General features: G+C 58.2%; 1 protein-coding gene across 1 annotated transcript; it reads left to right on the forward strand.

Annotated features, from left to right (window-relative positions):
* The first annotated feature begins 98 nt into the window (after positions 1-98).
* SH3RF2 (SH3 domain containing ring finger 2) lies at positions 99-24713 on the forward strand. The gene is made up of 8 exons (XM_039701433.1): positions 99-1073; positions 11855-12112; positions 13699-14004; positions 17616-17710; positions 19587-19757; positions 19957-20174; positions 20658-20992; positions 21756-24713. The coding sequence occupies exons 1-8, from the start codon at positions 702-704 to the stop codon at positions 22038-22040; spliced, it is 2040 nt and encodes a 679-aa protein (XP_039557367.1). The 5' UTR covers positions 99-701; the 3' UTR covers positions 22041-24713.
* Positions 24714-24898: the final 185 nt, after the last annotated feature.

Genomic DNA, 24898 nt, shown 5'->3' on the forward strand with positions numbered 1-24898 from the left:
CGGCACGCCCGGGCTTGAGCCGAGCCGAGCCGAACAGGTCTGGCGGCTCCGGGCTGTGGGAGGAATAATCGCCGGGGGTTGACTCGGCGAGCTGAGGCGGCCAGACCGGGCGAGGATGGCACTGCGGAGCCAGCTACCCGCGGCGAGCGGCGGCGCTTGAAGGACTTTACAGAGCCGAGCCGGGCCGGGCCGGGCCGAGCCGAGCCGGGCCGCGCTCCCTGCGGCCGGGGGTGTGCGCGGCCAGCGGCGCTGCGGCCGGGGCGGCACCAGCCGGTCGGGGCTGATGCTTATCGGCACTCTCATCTCCTGGGCGGTGAATTGCCGTGCCGTGCCAGTCCTGCGCTGCAGCCCGCCCCGCTCCGCGCCCGGCCCGGCTCCGCTCTGCCCGGCCAGCCGCACCGGGGCTCGCAGCTCGGCCCGGAGCCGTCCCCTCGCTCCAGCTGAGTCAGGAGTGACTCATTGCGAGCCGGCTGCAATTGGGCGCAGCGGGTGCAGTCGGCTGCGAGCGCGGCTCGGGATGTAGGTGGCTGCGCTGCGCGCTCCAGAGCGCAGCTCTGCTCCCTGCTCCCTCCTCCTCGCCCTCCGTGAGGATTGCTGCTCTGCCAGGCTCTGCTTCTCGCAGGAGGGCATCTGGGGCGGCTCCGGTGGATGTGGGGTGTGGATGGCCCCGGGCCCGCTCCTGAAGGGGCTCTGCACTGAAGATGGATGACTTGGCTCTCCTTGACCTGTTGGAGTGTCCCGTGTGCTTCGAAAAGCTCGACGCCACAGCAAAGGTGCTGCCGTGCCAGCACACGTTCTGCAAGCCCTGCCTGCAGAGGATCCTGAAATCGCAGAAGGAGCTGCGGTGCCCCGAGTGCAGGACCCTCGTCCTGGGCAGCATCGAGCAGCTGCCCTCCAACCTGCTCCTCATTCGCCTCCTGGATGGAGTCAGGTGTGGACAGAACGTCACCAGGTTCGGCTCGGTGCAGAGGTCGGGGGTCCTGTCCTCCCCCGCCTCCATCAGGAGGGTCCCCAGGGGGCTGCAGCTGCAGCAGCACCGGCTGGCAACCAATCCCCGGATCCACACGGAGGGGGTAAGGAGGCTCTCAGTTCTTTCTTCTGCCCATGAGCTCAGAAAGGTTCCTGCTGTGTGCCCAGAGCCAGGAACCTCCTCTGTTAGCAGCACTGCAGAGTGTTTGAAGTGGGACTGGGTGTTTTGTGTGCAAATTTGGCTGCTGGTTCAGTGTGATATTTGACTGTTTCAAGCTCGCTACAGCAGAAACTGACTCCCAGGCTGAGACAAAGCCAGCCTGCCCTTCTTACAAAAACTTCCCAGCAGCTCTTTTCTCCGAGTTTTCAGATGCTTCCTGGCTTTTGAGGGCATTTCAGGTGCTTGGACTTTCAGGCAGTACAGTGCTTTTGACTGATAGCAATTAAGTCAGTAATTGCAGAGCTGTAACTGTTAGTGGTGGGGAAGGTATTTCCATAGCTGCACCTCAGTTTCCCCGCACTGGAAAAGAAGGGGGGTGCCCAATGCAGCTGCTGTTGTTCTGTCCAAAGTTCTTGGAAGTTCACTCGTTAAGGATATTAAATTTGACTCACTTATGACTGTGCCTAGGGATGATGTACTAGGCTAATTTAAAAATTCTAAGTTAGTTCCATCATTTTCTTTAACAATACAAAAGCTTTTCTTGAGTAATGAGAACAGGATATTAGATCTGTTAAAAGAGCTTGGCTTAGGTGGAATTTAGGGTAGAGACTTGTGGCTTCACCTTTACCACATTATATTCCTGGATTTCCATTTCTCTCACCTGAACTGCTCCGTGCAATGCCTCTAAAGCCTTTCAATGACACTGGAAAGCTTGGCTGAAAGGGCTGTGGAGCCCCAGAGCCTGCTCAGAGCTGCACAGGTTGGACAGGCATGGCCCAGGTGCTGTGTCCTGTGGGTGTGAGCTGGCACGGGCATCCCAGGGCATCTCTGTGCTGCTGATGAGGGCTCGGGATGGGTCACACACCAGCACCAGGCATCCCTCGGGAGCTCCTCTCGCTGGTGTTCCCCCGTGCCAGCCTGAGCCCGAGGCACCGTGTCCCCTTCCTGAGCCCTGCCTGGCACAGCACAGAGGGGCACAGGGACAGGACAGGGACAGGGTGGGTGACACTGCCAGCCCAGAACCCTGCCTGGCACAGCACAGAGGGGCACAGGGACAGGGTGGGTGACAGTGCCAGCCCAGAGCCCTGCCTGGCACAGCACGGCCAGGGACAGGGTGGGTGACACTGCCAGCCCAGAGCCCTGCCTGGCACAGCACGGCCAGGGACAGGGTGGGTGACACTGCCAGCCCAGAGCACTCTGCTGCCTGCAGCACAGAGGGCCACGGGGCAGGGCAGGGTGCAGCAGGTCCTTGGGCTGGTGTGAGAGCCCTGCTGGGGTGAGAGCCGTGCTGGGACCCCCCAGCCCCGGGGAGCTGCAGGAGCTGCTGGGGGACAAACCATGGTGCAAGGGACAAACCGTCCAGCAGTGACAGCTTTCAGGCACTGCCACCCCAGGCAGCATTCCAGCTGACAAGGAGAAGGTTGTAGCTTTTCCAACTGGACTCTCCTGGCCCTGGATAAAAGAGCACAAGTACACTCGTCTGGCTTTCTTCTCTCTCACTCATTTCATGTTTCTTTAACTGGTTCTCAGGACAGGTAGGAACTTGATGCTGGTGTATAATGGCAACATCCATGCATCAATAGCTCCCAAAAGCTTTTAGGACCAACTTAAGACCAAACTCCTGGAAATCAGCAGAGCCAGTGAGCACTGAGGGAGCTGTGGCTGGCTCCCTGGCACTGGGACAGCCCTCTGAGCTCCTGTGCCTCTCTGGGAAGGGATATAAAACACATTACGCTGAAATACTCTTAGACTTAATTAGTTACTTAATTATAAAACACTTTGGAATCCTCTGCTGCAAGGTGAAGAATGCAATGTATTAGTCACACTTTGGTTTTAGTGGTTTTAAATACCTGCATTCAGGACCAGACGTTACTTTGGGTGCTCCAGTGGGGCGTTAATGGATTTGGAGCCTCCCCTGAGCTGGCACTGGTGACAGCAGCACGTCACCCAGCACAGCAGGGACACATTTGAACGTGCCCGTGCAGTGCAAGATGATGAGGGTGACTTGTCATCACCCTACCCCATGGGTGCTTGAGTTCCAGGGTCACCTGAAGGAATCTGGGTAAGCAGAGACCTCCAGATGCTTGTGAGCCTCAGAGCAGATTGTTTTTGTCAGTGAGAGCAGCTGCCCTGCAGTGCTGCTCACCCAGCACAGCTCTCCCCTGGCTGCTCACAGTTGCAGTGTCTGCTGCAGCCGAAGGTCAGGGCTCCCCAAAAACAGACTGCCCCAGCCTGCAGGGGCTGCTGACCACCCCGGTGCTCTCCACCGCCTTGTGCTACAAAGCCAACACGCTGCCGTGCCTCACACAGCCCTGCAGCCAGAGCCACCCCCAGCCAGGACAGGGGCCAGCCTTTGGCTTTACCCAGGCTGTTCTATGAATAAACTCTCTTCGCTCCCTGGAGCTGAGAACATCGCAAGTTTGATCAAAGTTTCTCTCTCAGCAGAGAGGTTTCCTTGCCAGCTCTTTGCTCTTCATGCTCATGAGCAACCATGGAGGCAGAAAACCAAATCAATCCCTCATCACCCAGCAAGCCAAGAGCTCGTCTCCTTTGGAGCAGGAGGGAGCAGCCCCCCCGGAGCTGCTGGGTTAGCACAAGCACAGCACGGCTTTGCGGTCAGGAATTTCCCAGAGCCAGTTGTTAAAAAACAGGGAATTTTCTAATTACAGCCCATCCCAAGCGATTTATTTGCTGGCATTTAAATCCCTTTTGAATCCACTTCCTACGAGCTAGCGTGGTGTGGGCACGTGCTGGCTCTGTGCACGTGGAGCCGTCCGTGTGTGCCACGGCCAGCCCGAGCCCGAGCCCCTGCTCTGCCCGCAGCTGCTCCAGCACCTCGGCCCGGCCTGCAGACCCTGAACGTCAGTGCAGGAGCACCTTGGAGTTTCAGAATCTCCACATAATAAACTGTCTGGAATCCGAGAATAAAGGGACTTCCTGGGAGGTGTGTGCGTGGATGAGCCACGCCGGAGCCTTTGAACTCCCGGGAGCCGCCCCTGGCATGTGCCAGGTGTGGTTCAGCTTGTGCTGGAGCTCCTCCTCAGCTGGCTGCAGCCCAGCGTGAGCTGGTGAGCCAGAGGCCGTGTGTGCTGAGCTGTGCAGGAACCTCCCTCACCCCTCAGGGGCAGGGTGACCCCCTGCCCATCCAAAGCCCATCCAGCACCCAGCAGCTGCCTGGCTGCTGAGCTTTGTCATGCAGCGAGCATGGGACAGTGAGCCAGAGGAAAAAAGTTCCCAGTGTGACAGCTTGCCTTAGGAAAACACGGACCACGCAGATTTAACTGTGACTTGGGCTATTTTCTCTTTGCATGAACTGAGTGCTCAACACCCCCTTCCAGCATTTCATGGGAGATAGACAGATAACACCTCTATTGGGATAAAAATACTCTGCACTCCAACGTCCCACCTTCACACGGACGTCTATAGATAGTGCCTGCGTCTTGGTATTTTCTTCTCCTCCAGAATCATCTCCAACTCCTTTCTGCCTTTGACAGACAGGGCTTGGATTGCTGGAGCTCCTTGGAGTCTTGTTCAAAGCAAGCTCCATGTTTGCACCTGGCAGAGTTTCCTGGCCTCCTCACTGAGCCAGCCCCTTCCCACCCTCCCAAAGCCCCAGCAGTTCCCGTGTGTCACAGCAGGGACCTCAAAGGTGTGTCCCACCCCTGGGGCTGGCCCAGAGCTCTGGGGATGTCCCCCACCCGTGGGTGCTGCCCAGGCCAGGGCTCTGCCCGGGGTGGTGCTGGCTCCTTTCCCCCAGAGCATCCTCGCAGCTGCAGGGTAGGTGGGGGTCACAGAGCCCCTCAGCAGGACACGGAGATGCTTCATTTGGCTACAGAATTACGAGTGGTCGTGCGGCCTTTCTGGAGGAAGGCTTTGTCCCCAGTCTCCTCCACTGCCCTGTCCCACCCGGGTTTGTCTCATTCCAGCAGAACAGGAGCTGCTCCCGCAGTGCTGCGGGCACCCTGTGCCAGGCATTGGTGTGTGCTCTCCCTCTGCACGCAGTTTTAGCACTTTTATCTGCTTCAAAGAGAGTGAGGTCAGCGTAGGCTGATGGGAGGCAGCCCCCGAAAGCTGTGTGGGCACAGGGCACCCCTGGTGCCACCTCTGCTGTGGAAACCCAAAGACCTCCACGGCCAGCAGCAGGAGCCAGTTTCCCTGGTTTTACAAAATTAGGCACCAAGCTGCAAACACATAAAAGTGTTTTAATTTGTTTCCAAGGCAATGAGTCAGGCTCAGATGGCGAGTCAGGAATAGCACAGCAGGGCTCCTGTGCGAGCAGTGCCGGGGTCAGCCAGGAGCCCCGGAGTCTGGGTGCCCCCTCTCACACCCTGCTGCTCTCTGGCTGCTGTCCTGGGGTCCCTGGGCTGCTCCCTGGCCCGGGTTTGTCGTTTTCCCTGTGGAGGGAAGGGTGGGGAGGAGGGGGTGCAGGGCTGGAGGCAGCAGCGTCCCAAGGGATGGCAGCTCTCCCTGCTGCCAGCTCTGCCCCAGCCTGTCTCACCAGTGCCAGGCCCGGTGCCCACTGGCAGAGGTGGCCACGTTGCCCAGGGCTGGCAGGGCTGGCTGAGGAGCCACGGCAGCGCTCCCTTTCCAGCACAGGGAGGGCTGGGGAGCAGCAGGAGCAGCAGGATGCAGGTTCCTCCCTGCACAGTAAACAGCCTCTTCTGAGAACCGTGCTGCTGAGGCAGAGCATCATGACTGGGCACGCCAGGGGCTGACACAGTTTGTTTTCGTGCAGCTTACCCATGACACACAGCCCAGCCCCTGCCCGGGCCTGCTGACGCAGCAGGGCTCATCTGATCCCAGCACCAGCCAGGAGCCTGAGAGCTCCGAGCACACTCTGCAGCCCAGCTGGCTGCGGGCCCCTCCACGTCCTCTCTGTGCTGCCCAGCCCTGAGCCAGCCCTGGGCACTCCTCCTGCTCACCCGAGCGTCCCCCTGGCTCGCACAGGCACAGTGCAGCCGGTGCAGCCGTGTCCTCCTGGCAGCCCAGGGCATCACCAGCACCTTCCAGGCGTTCCCCAGGGGCTGGCTGCCCCAGCACCTCTCATTCCCTCCTTCAGAGAAGCTGCTCTGAGTTTTCTTTAACCACGTCCCCCATTTTCCGTGTCACCTTTGCATTCCAAAGCCAGGCCAGCAGTGACAGGAGCCTTGATGCCCCAGGGCTGTGATGGGCACAGGGGTGGGTGCTCCCAGCCCCTCTGCCATGGCCCCACAGCTGCAGGTGGAGCAGCACAAAAGCAGCTAAATCCCTTCAGTTCACATCTGCAGCATCTCCCCGTGGTGGCCAGCTGGCTCAGGAGCAGGTGGCCACCAGCACCAGCCTTGGCCAGGGCTGGCATCCCTCTGGGCAGGCCCAGGGGCAGCTCCAGGGCTGACGTGAGCAGCAGGGACTGGCTCTGCTCTCCCTGGTGCACACAGTCTACGTGTGCTTGGAAGACAGGAACAATCCTCCTCAGGGAAGGAATAATGCAGAAACCACCCAACTGTCTGAATCCTCAGAATATAATTACGTGAAGAGATTGAAATGACAAGTTCACTTTTGAAGGTTTTGTTCTCTGTGACAAGGCTGAAGTTATCTCCTCTGCCGAAATGCAGAAAAACAGAATTGTAATGGCAATTAATTTACATTCAAATAGCTCTTTTCATCCACCTGGATCCTGCAGAGCCCTGAACTGTGCTAGCTGAGCACACAAGAGGTGATGGGGCTCATTCATGCCATGGAGACATGGGCAGTCGTGGCAGGATGTTGGAGGCAGCTCTGAGGAATCAGAGGGGATGGAGATGTTATTGATATCTGCATCAAAAGGCAGTGTGTGCACGTCCCTCGGGGTCAGTGGTGGGTGACAGCCAGCTGCAGGGGCTCAGTGCCAGCCACAGCTCACCAGAGCAGGGGCTGAGCCCTCAGATCTGTGCTGGGCTCACTGCCTGCCTAAGGGGAGACATTCCCAGTGCCCGGGGCTGTCCTGTCCTGTGGGGCAGCTCCCGTGACACCCAGGCTGGGACCAGTCCCCTGGGGTCACTGAGAGGCATCCAGCAGGGCAGGCACGGGGGAAGCTGCTCCAGGGCGTTCCTGCACGGGGTTAGGACAGTCAAAGCTGGGCAAGCACCGGTGCCAACCCGACTGAGGCATTGCTGGTGCATCTGGCAGCAGCATCCCCGCTGCAGCCAGCAGGACAGCAGCTGGGGCTCGGGGAGCTGTGTCCCTGCAGAGCGAGGAGCTGTCCCGGGGTCCCTGTGCTTGTCCCATGGTCCATCCTGTCCCTCTGCTGGCAGTGCTGGAGGGGTCGAGCAGGGGGCTCAGGAGGGTCCCACGGGTGTCACCAGCTGTGTGACACGGGCTCGGGGCTGGGGGCTCCAGCCCAGACACGTTCCTGGCCTCAGCCTGCCCTGGGGGACCCAGGCTGCTGTTGGCACCCCTGCTCCCTGGGGTGGGCTCAAAGGGAGCCTGGGACAAGGTGTAGGGGCACTCCAGCTGCCTTCTGCAGCCTCTCCTCCCCGTGCTCCTGGTTTGCTGCCAGTGATCCCCACCCCAGTGGCACACGCTGCTGCTGCTCCTTCTCTCTTTTGTGGATTCCCTTGCCCTGGGCAGGGGTCGTTCGTGGGTCCCCTGTGCCAGCCGTGAGGAGTTATTTCAGCTCGTTTCAGACAGCCACAGAGTGCACTTCTCTGCTAGGAAGAGATGCCCCACATTGCTTCCTCACACTCATAGACGTATTTTTAATCTTTGTTTTGTGCAGAGGGAGACTCAAAGGCATTGGATGGCTGCCCAACACAACCGATGCCAAATGCCAAAAATAGTAAAAAAATAAAATCTTTTCTCCCTTATTGGCCTCAAATCCACTGAGAATGGGGACAAGGAGTTGAAGTGCATCTGCCACGACCATCCCTGCTGGCAGAGTGGCCAAGGACAGAAAGCATCTCCCCCAGAGGCAGTGCTGATGCAAGGGGTTCTGCCCCACACCCGGCATTCCCTGCTGCCTTCTCTCCCCAGGCTCCCCACGCTCTCTCCAGGCACCCCAAGGCAAGGGGCACCTGGGGCTCAGCTGCTCTGGGAGCCTGAAGTGACTCCTGGGTCTCACTGGGGCGTGATGGAGGAGAAAACAGAGGGGAAAATCAGGAACAGTGAGGCAGCGCTGAAAAGTGACAGGCACCCCCACCATGGGTTTCCTCGCTGTAGTTTCTCTCTCTGCTGCTGCTGGCAGCAACACTGCACACAGACTTGGAGCAGCCTGCAGCTGAGCTTGCACAGAGCTGCTCCCAGCTCCTCTGCGGGCTGCCCAGCCCAGCGTGCCCCAGGGACTGGCCGGGTGTGCAGCCCGTGGCTGGACAGTGTGCTGCCACTGCCCTGCTGCACTGAAATGCTGCTTTGGGCTGCCGAAAATTCGCTGTGGTTTCTCTCTCTCTGCTGCTGCTGGCAGCAACACTGCACACAGACTTGGAGCAGCCTGCAGCTGAGCTTGCACAGAGCTGCTCCCAGCTCCTCTGCGGGCTGCCCAGCCCAGCGTGCCCCAGGGACTGGCCGTGTGTGCAGCCCTTGGCTGGACAGTGTGCTGCCACTGCCCCCCTGCTGCACCGAAATGCTGCTTTGGGCTGCCGAAAAGCGCCTGGACAGCGGGCAGGAGAGGCTGCACCGAGCAGAGCAGGTCCTGCTCCCCTGCCAGGGCCACGCTCCGGCCCGGCACAGCCTCGCCCTCTGCCCTCAGCCACCCCCAGGCACTCCTTGTCCTTATCACAGCTTAATTAGCACCCCGGTTTCTGCCTTTGCAATTAACCTACTTTGAATAAAGCAAAACAGATCGCTCGCAGAGGATCTGGGGCAGCCGGGAGTGGGCAGAAACCAGCCCAGGTGAGAGGCTCAGAGCTGCAGCCACAGCAGGGAGATGCTGGCCCTGGCTGCCCACCCAGGGGCTCTGCTGGCCCACCCCAGCTCCAGCTCCGTGCCTGGCACTGCAGGGCTCAGGAGTTCTCTCCTACACCCTACAAACATGTTAAAAACATGTGTGTTTTGCACACATGACTATGTGTGTCCTTCTGAAATCCCCAGCTTGCAGCTTTATTTTGTGACAGGGCACTTCAGTTGCTGCCTGTGGGTAGGTAAAGGCTTAGTTTGTCCTACATGAAGTTAGGAAATTGATGGGATATTTTTGGCTCAGTATCTGAGAAACCAAACAGAATTTATTTAAAAAAAATTGAAATTATCAAAACCTACGGACTTTGGGAAAAGCTGACTTGGGTTGGGAGATTTGAAAGGGCAGAAAAGTGTGAGGAAAGGGTTAAAGAGGAGGGGAAGAGCTGCAGGTTGTGAGTGTGGTTAGAGGAAGAAGGAGCCCGCATGGAGGGATGTGTCAGCCAGAGCTGCCCCCACAAACTCCTGTCCCACCTGGGCTTGGGTGTTTATCCCAGCCTGCCCGTCTCACCCCCTTGCCTGCTGAAGAAAGAACATTCCAGGCTCCCAGCACTCTGTTGCTTGCTCCCCGTTCCCAGTTAGCACCTGGCATGCATTTCATTTCATTTCATGGTTTCTCTTCCTTTTAACGCATTTCCATAACCCGTTCATGCTGCCTTTAATGTTCTGCTGCATCCTGCCGTCCCCTCACTCCCAGACGTTGCTGCTCCTCCTCCCCAAGCCCTGTTCTCACCCTGTGAAGGTCCCATTTGTTCTCTGGTGCTCCTGGGCAGTGCCAGCCCCGTGCTCCTCGTGCCATGCTCCCAGCGTGGCTCTGGAGGAGAGCTGCTGTCCCCAGCCCGTTCTCCCCATGGCAAGCTCACCTGCCCAGGTGTGTGTTTGCAGGGAGTTTCCGTGGCCCCACGGATGTGATCCTGGTTTTCTGGTGGGAGCAGCACTGGCCAAGCCTCCCTTGCCCCTTTCCTTTCTCCCAGCAATGTGCTGGTGGTGTCACTGAGCCAAGCACATGTGTTTACTCTGAGCACAAATTAAGACAGAGAATGACTTAATTAGAACTAAACATTAAACTAATTGCTTCCCATTTCAAAGACTTTGAAGTAAAAGCAGTACATGAGATTTTTCTCTTCTTGGTTCCTTTTCCTTACCAGGCATCAGGGTTTGGGGGTGCTGGAAGATGCCCTCTTTCCAAAAACTGAACTATTTCCATGGCAAATTCAATCTTTTCCACACTTCTGGAAACTAAGGTTGATATTCTTGCTTCTACCTTCCCGACCTCTGAAGAGTGGCTGAGGGAGCTCTGCAGGAGTCCTGGCTGAGCCCTGGCCACAGGCACAGCTGGGTTTGGGGAAATGCACAGGCAAAGGCAGGAAATCTGGAAAGTGTCACTGGCACAGAAACCTGCTGTGAGATGAGTGGGAGGGGTGACTGTGGCTTGCAGAAGCTGCAGGGCACTGTCCTCACCATGCCACAGCACCTGGCAGCCTGGAGAGAGGAGAAGGACAATCCAGAGCTGCAGAGCCCGGGCAGGAAGCAGCTGAGCAGCCTCGAGTCCCTGGGCACTGCACTTCAGCCTAAAGCTGGCCACGGCTCCAGAGCCAGGGCCAGCCCAGCGAGGAGCTCACACAGCTGTGCCCAGCTGAGAGGGCAGAACGGGGCTCAGCATTTGGGTTATCCCTGAGGAGGGGGCAGAAAGGGGCTCAGCATTTGGGTTATCCCTGAGAGGGCAGAACGGGGGGCTCAGCATTTGGTTTATGTGTGAGGGGGGGGCAGAGGGGGCTCAGCATTTGGGTTATCCCTGAGAGGGCAGAAGGGGGCTCAGCATTTGGGTTATCCCTGAGAGGGCAGAACGGGGCTCAGCATTTGGGTTATCCCTGAGAGGGCAGAAGGGAGCTCAGCATTTGGGTTATGCCTGAGAGGGTAGAAGGGGGCTCAGCATTTGGGTTGTCCCTGAGAGGGCAGAAGGGGGCTCAGCATTTGAGTTATGCCTGAGAGGGTAGAAGGGGGCTCAGCATTTGGGTTATCCCTGAGGAGGGGGCAGAAGGGGGCTCAGCATTTGGGTTATCCCTGAGAGGGTAGAAGGGGGCTCAGCATTTGGGTTGTCCCTGAGGAGGGGCTGCAGCCTGCCCGGAGCCCTCGCTGCAGGGACAGCAGAGCCCCAGGCAGAGCTCAGGGACAGGCAGGGCACAGCACAGCAGCTCTCCTAGGGCAACTTGGCCATTTCCTCTGGCTCACAGTCAAGATCACAAGTCCCTGCATCTCTTGTGGGTTTGCCATGTCTCTTCTGTGTCACGTTACACTGCAGCAATGGTAACATGAGCCCAGCCCTTCCCAGCACCCAGGAAAGGCTGGATTAAACCACAGTCACACTGTCACAGCAGGGATGGAGCCAGGGGAGCACAGAACCTGCACTCACCTTGCTCTGCTGCCGTCTCCTGGCAGATCACAGCTCGGCTGGGTGATGGCTGTGACCTCCAGTCCCTCTGAAATAGAAATACCTGGGCCATTAAAATAGATGTTGTGCTGGAGCAGCCCCTTATAGCAGGCAATAGGATCCCATGGGAAGACCAGTTTAAGGCCTTAACTGTTTCTTAATATTCTTAAACAAGTCCAGCCTGCTTTTCATCTTGATACAAACTTAGCATAGGTATTTGGGAGCTTGTCTTCATTAGTGCAACCCATCAAGGAAGGATGTGGGTAGCTAATCCTAATAAATGCATGCTTAAGCCTTAGACGGCTGCATTTTGTTCTCAGGAATTCGGGGTGCTTTGGGGAGGCCGGCGGTGCCAGCCGGGCTGCAGGGGCTGTTTCTCGTCCCCGCAGGTGCCGCGAGCCAGGGCGCTGTACACGCACCGCGGGCACAACCCCGGGGAGCTGCGCTTCAACAAGGGCGACACCATCGTGCTGCTGCGGCAGCTGGACGACGACTGGTACCTGGGCGAGCTGAACGGCAGCAGCGGCGTGCTCCCGGCCAGCTCGGTGCAGGTCCTCCCGCAGCTGCCCCTGCCGCGCCCCCTCCACAGCCTGGAGCTGCGGGGCCGCGACAAGGCGGGGAGCAGGGACACGCCGACCTTCCCCAAGGTACCCCGGGCTCCCCCAGACACCCCTGCCCTGGCACTGCCACTGCACAGCCTCTCTCCGTGTGCTGGTGATGCAGCGGTACCTGGGAGAGAGGACAGCTGTTCCTTTTTCACACAGGATGTAAAAAGCTTTAAACACGTTGTTTTCAGGGATGGGAGGCATTTTGCCAAACAGCATCAATACATTCGATAGCATCACTCTGGCTGCTGAAGGAACAGTTCAGCCTTATCACAGATAATATCAGGGTGACAGAGGGAGGGGGATGGCCCCAGCCAGTGCCAGCTCTGTGCTCACAGGGCACTCAGGACAGCCCCAGAGACATTCCAGCCCCCCCTCCCTGGCAGAACTCCGGTCTAGACATTAATTTTGCTGTGCAGTTTACCTTGAGATGCAGGGTGTACATGGCACTGGCACCAGTTCCTAGAAATAAAATTAATACTTGTAATGCCCATAATTACAGCAAGCTCTGCTTTGCGGCTGTTTTATAGGAGGACACAAGCAAAACATCTTATTTGAAGCTCTAATATTTTTTTTTTTAAATGACTTTTCATTTAATGAAATCATTCTAGCTTTAATAATGACTTATTCAAGTCTGGCGTTGAGAGACACAAGTTAGTTAAGGGACACATACAGCCACCAAGGAATTAGAAATTAATTCTAGAGGAGGCAAAGGCAGGGCTACTGTGGGAGACACGAGGCTCTCCTGGCTCTGACATGCAGTTTGTGCCCCACTTCATCATGTCTCCTGGGATTTAGATAGGCAGAAAAACATTTCCAGTTTGCACACACACAGAAATGACAGGATGGCCATGGCACGTGTGTACCTACATACACACTGTGGGCTTTAAGCCTTATTTTGGAGAGGGGAAATGAGAAAACCACCCCTGTTGTAAATGTCAACATCTAGAGCCACCTGTACCTCCCCTGCCATGGTCTCCCTGTCCATCCCAGGCACTGAGCACATTGCCTCCCACGAGTGGGTGAGAATCTCAGGTTTTGCAATTCATTAATGTCAGCAGTAAATCATGATTAATTCCTCTGGCACCATGGTGGTGACGAACGCTGTCACCACATGCCCTTTGCTACTAACACCCTGATCAGCAGTTTCCAAGAAGTTCTGTGTGAACAGTGCCCATATGCAAACTCAGGGCCTGCCTCTCCCTCACCAGCCCCAGTCCTTGACAAGCCAGGGGTTTTCAATGGAAGCAGCATCAAGCCATGAATGTTCAGGCTGGCAGAGGTGGAACTGGGTGGATGTAATCCTGCTGGGAATGCCAGCATCAGTGAGGGCCTCTCTGAGCCTGTGCCATACCCTCAGCTGCAAGATGCACCCACGTGTGCCAGCACAGACAGGGAAAGGGCAACGAGTCCAAACATCCCTTCTAATCCAGAGTCAGAGTTATCACGTACAGCTCTCCTGGCACCTCTGCCAGCCAAAGCTCTGGACTAGGAGAGTGTCAGGGGAGAGTGTAAAGGAGAGTGTAAAGCACCTGACCCCCGCTGCCAGAGGCAAGGGGAGCGGAGCAGAGGAGGGCTGTGTGGGGTAACTCCTGACACCCCTCCGTGCCTCGTGTTGTCTCTTCCAGGCGAGCCCCCAGCAGCTGCTGCAGGCCAAGGGCCGCTGGTCGCCGCCGCCCAAGGGCGCGTCCCTGCGCGCCAAGGCCAAGGCGGCGGAGCCGGCGGCGTTCCCCAAGGCGCCCGAGGCCCGGCGCAAGAGCCTGCGGCAGTTCTCCATCACCACGGCCCTCAACACCCTGAACCGCATGGTGCACGCGCCCGCCGAGCGCCCCGCGCTGCACATCAGCTCCCCCGTGCTCATCAGCTCCAGCAACCCCAGCGTGCCCACCCAGAGCAGCGACAAAGCCGAGCTGCCCTGCGGCCCCCCGCTCCAGGTAAGGGCTCAGCCCCAGCCCGGGGTGACCCTGGGGCACCCTGAGCCCGGGCTGGGCTGGCACCCAGGCTGGCCTTGTGGAGTTCATCCGCTCCAGGCAGCGAGTCTCATTCCTTCTGCCCCCTCTGGCTGAAGGTCTGAGCACAGAATCTTCACAGATATCTGGTATGGGAGGAAAAGGGGGTTTTACATTTATATGACCTCTTTCATAGTGAAGGTTGCTCCAGCCTTTTTTAGAGAAGTCACCCAGCCCCTGGCAGTGTCCAGGCAGGAACACCCAGCCGGCTCCTTGTCCTGGGCACCAGCCTGCAGACAGCTGGGATGTGATATCCCGGCTTACAGAGGGGAAAGCAAACCCTGCAGGAGTTCCACAGTTCAGCTGGAACTGTATCCTCTCTCACACCCCCAAAAGGGTCTTTCCCGAAAGTCTCGGTGTGAACCACTGCCAAGAGCAGAAACGAGAGAGGGGACATGTCATGGTTGGGCCGTACAAGGGCTGGAAATCGCTTGTTTCCCATCAGCAGTGCTGCTCCCAGATGTTCAGCTGTGCCATTTCTGGGCTGCACAGATGCAGCTTTCCTTCTCTGCCCCTGGGTTTGGGCTGCAGTGACCGAGCTGCAGTGAGATCCCTTCCAAGCCCGGGTATCCCTGCCAGGGTGCGGGGAGCCGAGGGAGCAGGGGCTGCAGCCAGGACAGCCAGCGGGGCAGGGGCTGTGCCGGGGCTGCAGGGCTCCACCGCGGCTCTGCCTGCCTGGCATCCCTCACCAGCCCCGGGACGGACTCCGCTCGCCCGTAAAGGGAATTCCCAGCGCTGCCCCAGCCTCCTCCTCCGGCTCCGCTTCCCCCCGGCTGCCAAGCCGGGCTCGGCCGGAGCCAGAACCGGTCTGCAGGGCTGCCGTGCCTGTGCTTGTGCCGCTTGTGCAAGCGGCGGCGGGGCGAGGGCAGCGGGGCACCCACGCCCTCCCTCTGCGCCGCTGGGATCTCTCCCGGGCACACCGAGCTGTGCTGTGCCCTGCAGCCCGGGGAAGGGAAGGGAAGGGAGCACACCCCGCTACACCGAGCCACGAACGAGGGGAGCCGGGCGGGCCCGTGCCCGGAGCCCCGCGGTGGCACCGGCAGGGACACTGCCGGCAGAGACATTCCATCAGGGACATTCCATCAGGGACACTCCGTCAGGGACACTGCCGGCAGAGACATTCCATCGGGGACACTCCCAGCAGGGACACTCCATCAGGGACACTCCAGGAGGGACACTGCCAGCAGGGACACTCCGTCAGGGACACTCCATCAGGGACACTCCCAGCGGGGACCTGCCTGTGTCAGCACAGCCGGGACACATCGGGGACACGCCGGAAAGGGAGATGGAGCCAGAGAGGGATTTCGGGAGAGGCAGGGAATTAAACCCTCCGTACTTACTAGGTGCTCGTGGGAGATCAGCAAGTGCGCTGAAATCAGTTGTACGTGGCTCGAAAATATTTCTCCCCATCTTTTTTCCCCTCTGCATGCTGCAAATGCAAAGGCAGCTTTGAGGATGCTCTAAATGATGGCTGCTCCCAGGCACAGGGGAACACAGAGGTGAAAAACATGGAGCTTGCCACCCAGAAAGAAACACTTCAACACAGTTCCATCAGAAAAACCAGCAAAAGGCTGTCATTTTGTTCCAATGTGGAAAAAAGAAGCTCCAAATATCCAAATTTCAAGCATCATGGTAATTAATAAAACAGAACTATAATTTCCAGTCAACTTTATGAGCACCTGGTCCAATCCTGCCTGGACTAGAAAACGAGGAATGCAGAGAGGGTTTGAAGCTGACCAGGTCCGAGACAGAAGCGGAATTGCTGGGGTGTTTTAATTAATTTAATTTACTGGAGAGCACCAGAGCGGGTGAGTCACTTTTCTTTTTCCCGAGGTCCTTGCCAAGCCAGTGCTCCAGCACCGCTTTACAGACATGACCACTAGAAATTAGATTTGAAACGAACACGAGATTAAAGTCCGGCTGGCATCACTAGATGCTGCGGTCGCAGCTGGGGAGCGCGGCTGCAGCCGCATCCCGGCGGCGTTCCGCTGCCCCGCGCTCCCGGGCCGCTCTGCCCCGGCAGAGGCCACGCTGGCACCGGCTCGGGCACTGCGGGCACGGCCGGCGCCTTGCGGCCCGGGCAGGGCTGGCTCCCCACCGCAGCTGCTCAGCCCGGGGAGTCACCCTGTGCTGCAGGAGGGACAGCCCGGGGAAAGGGACAGACCGAGAGAAGGGACAGACCGAGAGAAGGGACAGACCGAGAGAAGGGACAGCCCGGGAAAAGGGACAGCCCGGGAAAAGGGACAGACCGACAAAGAGGGACAGCCCGGGGAAAGGGACAGACCGAGAGAAGGGACAGACTGGGAAAAGGGACAGACCGGGAAAAGGGACAGACCGAGAGAAGGGACAGACCGGGAGAAGGGACAGCCCGGGAAAGGGACAGCCCGGGGAAAGGGACAGACCGAGAGAAGGGACAGACCGAGAGAAGGGACAGCCCGGGAAAAGGGACAGCCCGGGAAAAGGGACAGACCGACAAAGAGGGACAGCCCGGGGAAAGGGACAGACCGGGGAAAGGGACAGCCCGAGAGAAGGGACAGACCGGGAAAAGGGACAGCCCGAGAGAAGGGACACACCGAGAGAAGGGACAGACCGACAAGGAGGGACAGCCTGGGAAAAGGGACGGCTGTGTATAAGGGACAGCCCGGCAGGAGGAAGGGCGTCCCGAGAATGCCGGGCTGCCTGCTCCCTGCCTGCTCCCTCCTGCTCCCTCCTGCTCCTTCCTGCTCCCTCCTGCTCCCTCCTGCTGCCTGCACGGCGTGCTCCATCTCCCCAGCCCAGGGCTGCTGTGCTGCCAGCGCCAATGCAAGCAGGAGGGCAAAGGCAGAGGGACACAAAGAGTGTGCCCAGGTGGCACAGACCCACACGTCTGGTAGCTGGGACCCTGCAGAGCCCAGCAAGCACGAGGGACACAAAACCAAACTCGGAAGGAGAACAGAAACACCCCCAGGCAGGCCCTGGGTCGGGGGTCGTGGCTGGATGCTCAGCAGATCCTGGCACAGGACACCCAAGAGCCCACACCTCTCCTCAGAGACCCCCTCGGGGGGACAGCATCATCATCATCATCAGCCCAGCTGGAGATGAGGAGCACAGGGAGTGGAGCAGCCCGGCGCTGCTCGTGGCCTCAGGGGGGGACAAGGAGCCACCCTCTGGCACAGCTGAAGGCACAGTGACCTCAGAAACGGGGCTGCAGCTCCTCCCTGGAACCCCAGGGACCCCTGTGACAGCCCGGAGGGGACACTGTGGTGGCTGGTACCTCTCTGCAGGTGCAAACACACTGGGGAAAGGACCAGGTGGGGATCACTCCATGATCCCAGAGGTCTTTTCCAGCCTAAATGACTCCGTGATTCTGGGTCTTCCTCTTGCTGCCTGGTCTTTCTCTAAGTCAAATTTTCCAGGCTCTTCTATTTCCTGGAAGGTCTCTGGTGGTTTTTTGAAGGGTGGGTGAAGCCAGTCAAGTGTTAGCTGCTCCTGCAGTGGCTGAAAGGAGCTGATAACCAGATTAATAACTTGTTTTCTTTGCTTCCTTTCTCCCACAGGTCAGCACCTCTTACTACCCCACAGCAGCACCCCTGGGGCCCCCGGCAGCCATCGTGACCCTTCCCCACCTGCAGCACCACGGGCCAGCTTACCTGTACGTAAGGGAACTGGGGTGCTTTGGGGTGTGGTTTGCTGCAGCCTCACCCCGAGCTGCTGCTGCCAGGCAGGAGGTGCAGGCAGAGCAGAGCACAGCCTGGATCCCAGCGCAGATCCAAGCAGGAGTGTGCCTGGCTGGTCTTAGAGACCTGACACCACAGCTGAGTGAATCCTTGTGCCTCACTGCAGCTTCTGTGGAGAAACAGCTCTGTCTGTTTGTCCATAATGCATTTTAATTTTATTTAAGTGTAAAGAAACTAATTACTCCTTAAGTGCCTCTAGTTATTTATCCTGAAACCTTCATGGCCACTGGTGTTTTGAACAATCCAATTTCTGAAAACTTTCACAGAGTTAAAATTTGCAGATAATGCTCTGTGATGATTACATCAAAATGAGATTCACCACCCTGGCACTTTAGTAAAGCATCCAAAATAACAACAGCATCACAGCACGCTGTTTACTAGCACCCAGCACCCCTGGTGCAGGGCCAGGCTGTGGGAATGCCCAGAGCAGCACCCTCAGCTCAGCTCAGTGCTGGGACCCACACACACCAACATCAGCCAGCCAAGACTCCAGCACACAAAAAGCCCAAAGGACAAGAGAACTCCCAAGGCCTTAAAATAATTTGCAGAAGGGTGGTGTGAGAGCATCCAGCAGCTGCCTGGCTTGCCCGGGTGCAGTGTCAGAGCAGAGCCTCCCCTCGAGGTGGCTCCTGAGCAGGGACACCCCAAGCCCAGCGGGGCTGAGCCAGCCCCAGGGAGCCCCCTCACACACCCACCCAGCAGGTCAAACCCTCAGAGGCCTGTGCGGAACAGGGGGAGAGAAACCCTTCTAAGAGTTCTGGGGTAGCCCTGCCTGTCCAGACACCTGTCTGTAGTTTGTTTTGTAAATAACACCTGATACCTGGCGTGTTGGGCTGTAACTCACTGATTCTTGGAGCAGATCACGTTCCCCTTGAAAAAAACAACAGTGCAATTAAATGTGTTACACTGGAGACAAATTCAAGTTCTTTAAGGAACAGATAGGGAAAAGTTTTGAGAAATACACTATTTGCTTTTGCTGTTGTTTTGCTGTGTGCTCACGTGTGGGTCAGAGAGAAGAACAAAGCTTCAGCCCTTGGTCCCAATCCCAGAATCACAAAAGAGAGGTCTAGGGGGGATTTCAGACTAATTTCTGGTCTGATTTCCTCACTGCCCTGGAGTGGAGTCATGTACCTCCTCCTGCCTCCTGCTCTGTCCATTCTCCATGGCCTCCAGTGGCTGGGACTCCTGTTCCACTCAAGGAGAAGGAGGCAGGGAGCAAGGGAGGGAGGAAGGAAGGCATGGCAAGAGTGGTGCTCTTCCCTGGCCTCCAACACCTCCTGGTGATGCTCCAGGCAAGCAGATCCAGGCCTCTGGCTACAAAGGCAGAATTGCCTGATGCTATCTTGAGCACCATAACTGTGCTCTTTCAAGAGCTTTGCCTTAGGACAGGCACTTGTCAGCCCTGATCCGTGTTTCTGATGGAGCACTGGCTGTGTGAGGTGCAGAGCAGCAGCTTCCTCCCCACAACATTTGACACCCTGGGCTGGCACTTCTGGGACAGAAACCACCCTCCTGGGGTTCCCCATTCCTGCTGGCTCTTCTTTTATCCATGTCCCCTTTGGCCTGAGGTGCCAGGCTGTTTCCTCCCTGCTAGGCAGCACCCAGCACTGGCTGAGGAGGCTGCAGGGACAGCCAGCAGCATCCTCCCCCTGCAGGGTCACACCAGAGCTCCGGGATGCTCCAGGCAGGGCCAGCAGCATCCTCCCCCTGCAGGGTCACACCGCGGGGCTCCGGGGTGCTGCATGCCCCGCCGGGGGCAGTTCTGCCTCCCCTCATGCCCTCTCTCCCCAGGTGCGTGGCTCTCCACTCCTACGCGGCGCACGGCCCGGACGAGCTGGAGCTGCAGAGGGGAGAAGGGGTCCGTGTCTTCGGCAAGGAGCAGGACGGGTGGCTGCGGGGCATGTCCCTCGTCACCGGCAGGGTCGGCCTCTTCCCCAGCAACTACGTCGCTCCCCTCTTCAGGTCTGGCACTTACAGAAAACCAAAACGGGGAGAGGGAAGGGGGTAACACGTAGAACTTGGGGCGCTCTTGCTTCCACAGAGAACCCACGGCAAAGCATCCCCCCCGTGCTGACAAGGGACCCCCCAGAGCTGAGCAGGGCCAGGGGTCCCTCTCCAGGCGGGATGGCACCCGGCAGCCCTCGCCCTTCTTCTCCAACAGGAAATCCAGCCTGTCCGACTCGAAGATGCCTGCCCTGTACACCTCGTGGACGCTGTCGACCTCCTCGCTGTCCTCGCAGGGGAGCGCGGCCGAGGGCGGCCCGCGGCAGAGCCGGGCGCTGCGGCCGCTGCTGCTGCCCGTGCCCGTGCCCGTGCCCGTGCCCTCCCCGCGCCTGGCACCGGCCCCGCTGCGCCGCGGCCGCGGCAGCGCCAGGAGGAGTGAGTGCGGGCCTGGGGGAGCGGGGACACGTTCCCAAAAAACACCCCAGCTGCTGGGTTAATGGTCCCGCTCGGGAATTCCAGGGGCTGTGACTCAGCCTGGAAAAACCCCTTGCAAAGCTTTGTGCCGAGCTGGGCGGTTGTACTCCCTACAAGGAGGCCGCAAGGTTTATCTTCATCCCAGACACGCTGTTTTGTAATGCACTTCCGAGAGTGTTTGGGAGCCAGGCGTGTGTTCCCAGCCCTGGCAGCAGAGCAGCCCCTGGGGGCAGCAGTGCCCGGGCAGGGGCCCCTGGCAGTGCTTTTACACCGAAATCGGGGCACAGGGGTGGGCACAGGGTGACCCCCGGGGCTGCAGCCCCACACACAGCATGCTGTCAGCAGGGCTGGTGGTGCGGGGCTGTAACCACTGCTGTAACTGCTGCTCACTCTGCACATTTTGGACTCCTGACTAAATGCCTTTCCGCGCTCCTTGCTCCCCAGACGGATCCCTGCAGAGGCCAGGGCAGGCAGGCACCCCCGTGCAGATCACCGGCTCCCTCAGGCGTCCCACGGCTGCGGGCCGAGCTCAGCACTTCCAGCTCTACCCGCACAGCATCCCCAGCGCGGACGAGACGACGAGGCCCAGCCCCTCCTATGAGGCTGCACCGGCGCTGCTGGTCAGGGCAGGGGAGAGCCGGAGCCCCTCCGTGTGCAGCTCGGTGATCCTGGACGCCAAAGAGCCCTCGGTGAAGAGCGAGGCAGCCCCGAAGCCGCCGGCGTCAGCCCCGCCGTCCATCCTGGTGAAACCAGAATCCTCCCGCAACAGCGCCGAAAAGGTACGGCCAGAACCCGCCCGTGCCCCAGGGCATCCCCAGGGCATCCCCAGGGCATCCCCCAGCCAGCAGCGACAGGGCCAAAGCCCCAGGGCTTTGCTCCATCCTCAGCGATTCCTTCCCATGGAAATCGGGTATTGGTGCTGCCGGTGCAGCTGCTCAGAGTAAGCCCTGGGGAAAGGCAGGGCGCTGCAGGGGCTCTGTCCCTGCCACCAAGCTCAGTCACAAGCAAATCTCGAGACTTTTCTGAGGTCATAAATTGGGCAAGAATCGGTGAGCTTGGGAGCAAATTCCACAGAGCTGGTGTCAGGCAGAGCTTTGCAGAACTCCCCCATCTCCCTCATGTCACTTGGGCTGAGCCATTGGGAATGGGCATTTCTTTCCTTTTTAGCAGCTAGAGAGAAATTCCATAAAGGTAAAATCATTCTGAAAATTGCCCTTGTGACAGCTTCCCTTTCCCACAGTACCCAAAGACGTGCCCAAATCGTTCCACATGCCCCCAGGAGCCAACCTCAGAGCTCGCAGGCAGCTCAGCATCAGCAGGATCTCCTGGTGCTGCGCTGCCTCCCGCTCCCAGACCCGCTCTCCCTGAGCTGCCAGCGCTGCTCCCCGGGGCTCTCTGCCCCTGCCACCACCGGGCATCACCCTGGGCTGCCCTGCCCGCCTGCTGTGCCCCGCACACCCAGCCCATCCCCGCGGTGCCCAGGGACAGGCGGGCGGGCAGCTCCGCAGCCCCCGCCTGACTCTGGCCCCCTTCTCGCTGCAGCAAGTGAAGACGGTGAGGTTCCAGAACCACAGCCCGCCGCCGCCCAAGCGGCACAGCCTGCAGCCCTCGCCGCGCCTGCCCCGCAGCAGGACCGAGCCCGGCCCCGAGGGGCTCCTGCCCGAGCCCCGCCTGGGCCCCGAGCTGCTGCTGCTGTGCTCGCCGCGCCTGGGCTCCAGCCCGCTGCACCCGCGCCGGGCGCTGCACCCCAAGGCGCTCTCGCTGGACCTCTCGGGGCAGCTGACCTTCCCCATCAAGAAGAGCTACAGCAGCATCTCAGCGAACTGAGCGGCCCGCCCGCGCCTGCCCTCCTCCCGCTCCAGCCCCGCATCCTCCCCCGCGCCCCCCGGGCAGGGGCCGCTCCCCCGCGCCCCCGCACTCGGCAGCTGCGAGCTGGGGCTTGCGAGAGCTGCGGGCCCCTCTGCGGGACCCCGCCGAGCCCCGGGCTGCCCGGCGGGGAGATGTGCGGGACCCCGCAGAACCCACCTCCCCCGGGGCGCTGCCGCGCTGCAGGCAGGGGAGGAAAGCGCGCAGGAATCGGAGGGAGTGACACTTGCTTTGATCTCCTCAGGGCTGCAGGAAGGCCCACAGAGATCAAACACCGGCTCATTACCTGCCGGCCTCAGGATAAAGAAACCATAAATCAGAATCAGTCAGCTCCTGGCTGATGGTTCATGCTGCCTTTGAGGGGAGGGGGTCACTCAGATTTTTTGTTAGGCTGGTTGCTTGCTTGCTTTTCTCATTGGTTTTAGCCCAGGAATTTTAACACAGAAGCCTAAAAGGTGATTTGGAAGGCAAAGAGCCAATGGAAGGGGCTTTGCCATCACTGCAGTCACGCAGGCTCTGCAGTGAGGGCACTGAATCTCCCTTCTCCTCACTGCTTGCTTTCCTCTGGTCACCTGTCAGCTACCTCCTGCCCATGAGCTCCTTCCAGCCCCCTCCCACCGCCCGCCCACTCAGACGTGGCTGCTGTAAATATCTTAGTGGGATTCATGGGTTTCAGAAGCATGAAACACTGTCTGTGAGAGAGAGAGCAGAGTTCACCGTGCCCAGACCCCGCTGTGCCCCAGCAGCCCCAGCTCTGGCTCCCAGCTCCCGATCCAAGCGTTCTCCTGTGAATCCCAGGGAAGCCAGCACAGCTCTGCTGGCTCACAGCTGTGCCTGCTCTCTGCCAAACCTCTGCGCAGCAGATTTTGGTTTTCATGCTCAGTTTCCCTCGCTGGTTTATCCCTCGCAGCTCCCAGCCCAGCTGCAGGCACGGCCGCCCTCTCCTGACAGGAGCTGTGCTCCCTCCGAAACTGCCCTGAAATCCCATCCTCGGCTCCCTGCCTACAGACCCGGGGAAGGAACTCCACTGTCAATGGAGGCTCCTCAGAGGGGGACATCTTCTCCTAAAACTACACAGAGGGAGTGGATAAAACAATTCACTACACCACAGCCCCTGGAGCTTCCCTCTTCCAGACTTCTGTTTGTGGAGCAGGAAAGCTGGGTCTGCCTGTGGGGATTTTCTGTGGCACAGCAACCTCCAAGGCACAGATCTGTGCTCACTCTGTGCCCTGTCAGTACCCCAGCTCCTGCAGGAACACCCCGGCATGCTGAAGGCATGCGCTGTGCCCAGGTGTAGAAGGTGGCAGCAGCTGCAAAATGAGGGTGAGTCCAACTCAGCGATGCCACCTCAGGGACAGCTGAATGCCACGGGGCAGACAGTGCTGGCTCTGTGCTGACCCTGTCATCCTTTTGATGAACCAGAAGGCAGCTGGCTCTGTGGCTGGGACACAGCCACACATCCCAGCACACCCAGAAATGAGCAGAATTGCACCCAGCCCACCAGCCCCTCTCTCCCTCTGAGAACTAAGAATGCAAACACTGGCTCTGAAAGGTTTTAGCTGGAAGCACCAGAGCAGCCTGGGACTGTGTAAAATCACACATTTATCATTCTTAGGAGGTTTATTCACTGCCCAACAGTCACTGCAGTTAGTTTGTGAAGCAGCATGTTTGAAGTGTAATCACAGCTCAAGGCATTTCAGGTTTTTTGTATAAACTTCAGTACCTGTGCCATTTGAAAAGTAACACTTCCAAATATCCATGAAATCAGTTTAGAACCCCAGACTGCCCATGAAGCCCGTGGGAGCTGCCCTGGCTGCTCCCTTTGCTCCCAACGGGATCCATCAGAGCCGAGACTGCCTGGGGAACAGCACACAGGGACCCGTGGCAGGCTGGGGAGGGAGCTGAGGGGGGAAAGATCTATCCACACCAAAGTCACAGCCAAAATAGATCCTACAGGCAGAAGGGCCAACAAAAGTTCCCTAATCCTTTACACAACCAAACAGGGAGTTCCATTGTCTGCTTTCTGCATCCAGCCCAGGGAATGCTCCAGTGAAATGTTACAGCCAGGTCACCATCAGTGAGAAATCATAAATTACTATTTTTACATATATATATATATATATATCTTAGAAACAGTAGGATGCATAATATTTGCTTAGTTGGTGATGGGTAGGAGGACTAAATAAAATATATTTAGTTTATTGTTCAGAGACACTTGTACAAATCCAGGGATGCTGAGTATTTTTTCCATGAAGTTAATTTTTTAAAAAGGCTTTTTCAATTTAAGGTACTATTTGGGAGAAAAGTCAATAAACAAGAAGATATTAGTTTACTGTTTTGTATTAATCCTCAAGCTATTTATTTTGTATTTCTGTAAAAAAAAAAAAAAGCAATAGTTTAAAGACATTTTAAGTTTTCAGAAGTTTATTCATCTAAGTTTATAGCACTATGCTTAGCTCTGTAGCCTGTAGATAATTAAATTAATTGGGGTCAAATGGATTACAGCCCCTTATGCACTGCAAGCACTGGGGGGTGCACTGGGGAAAATGGGGCTCAGGAAAGCTTTGGCACCCACCGTGTGAGACACCAGCCTCTGGGAGCTGCTGTGGCACCATTAAAACCTTTTGCATGAAAGCATGTTTATTTTCACTTTCTTATTTCAGGTTTTGCCTCTTGGGAACAGATGGCAAGGGGAGGGGGTGACCTGGCTGTGGGTATGAAATGGAATAAAAGCACCTGAGGCAGCACCAGGAGAGAACAAACAATGATGAGACCCCAGACATCCAGTGTGCCAGAAGGCCTTTGAGGCAGCACAGGTG

Source organism: Passer montanus, unplaced genomic scaffold (assembly GCF_014805655.1).
Source record: "Passer montanus isolate IOZ18808 unplaced genomic scaffold, ASM1480565v1 scaffold15, whole genome shotgun sequence".
NCBI classification, from domain to species: domain Eukaryota; kingdom Metazoa; phylum Chordata; class Aves; order Passeriformes; family Passeridae; genus Passer; species Passer montanus.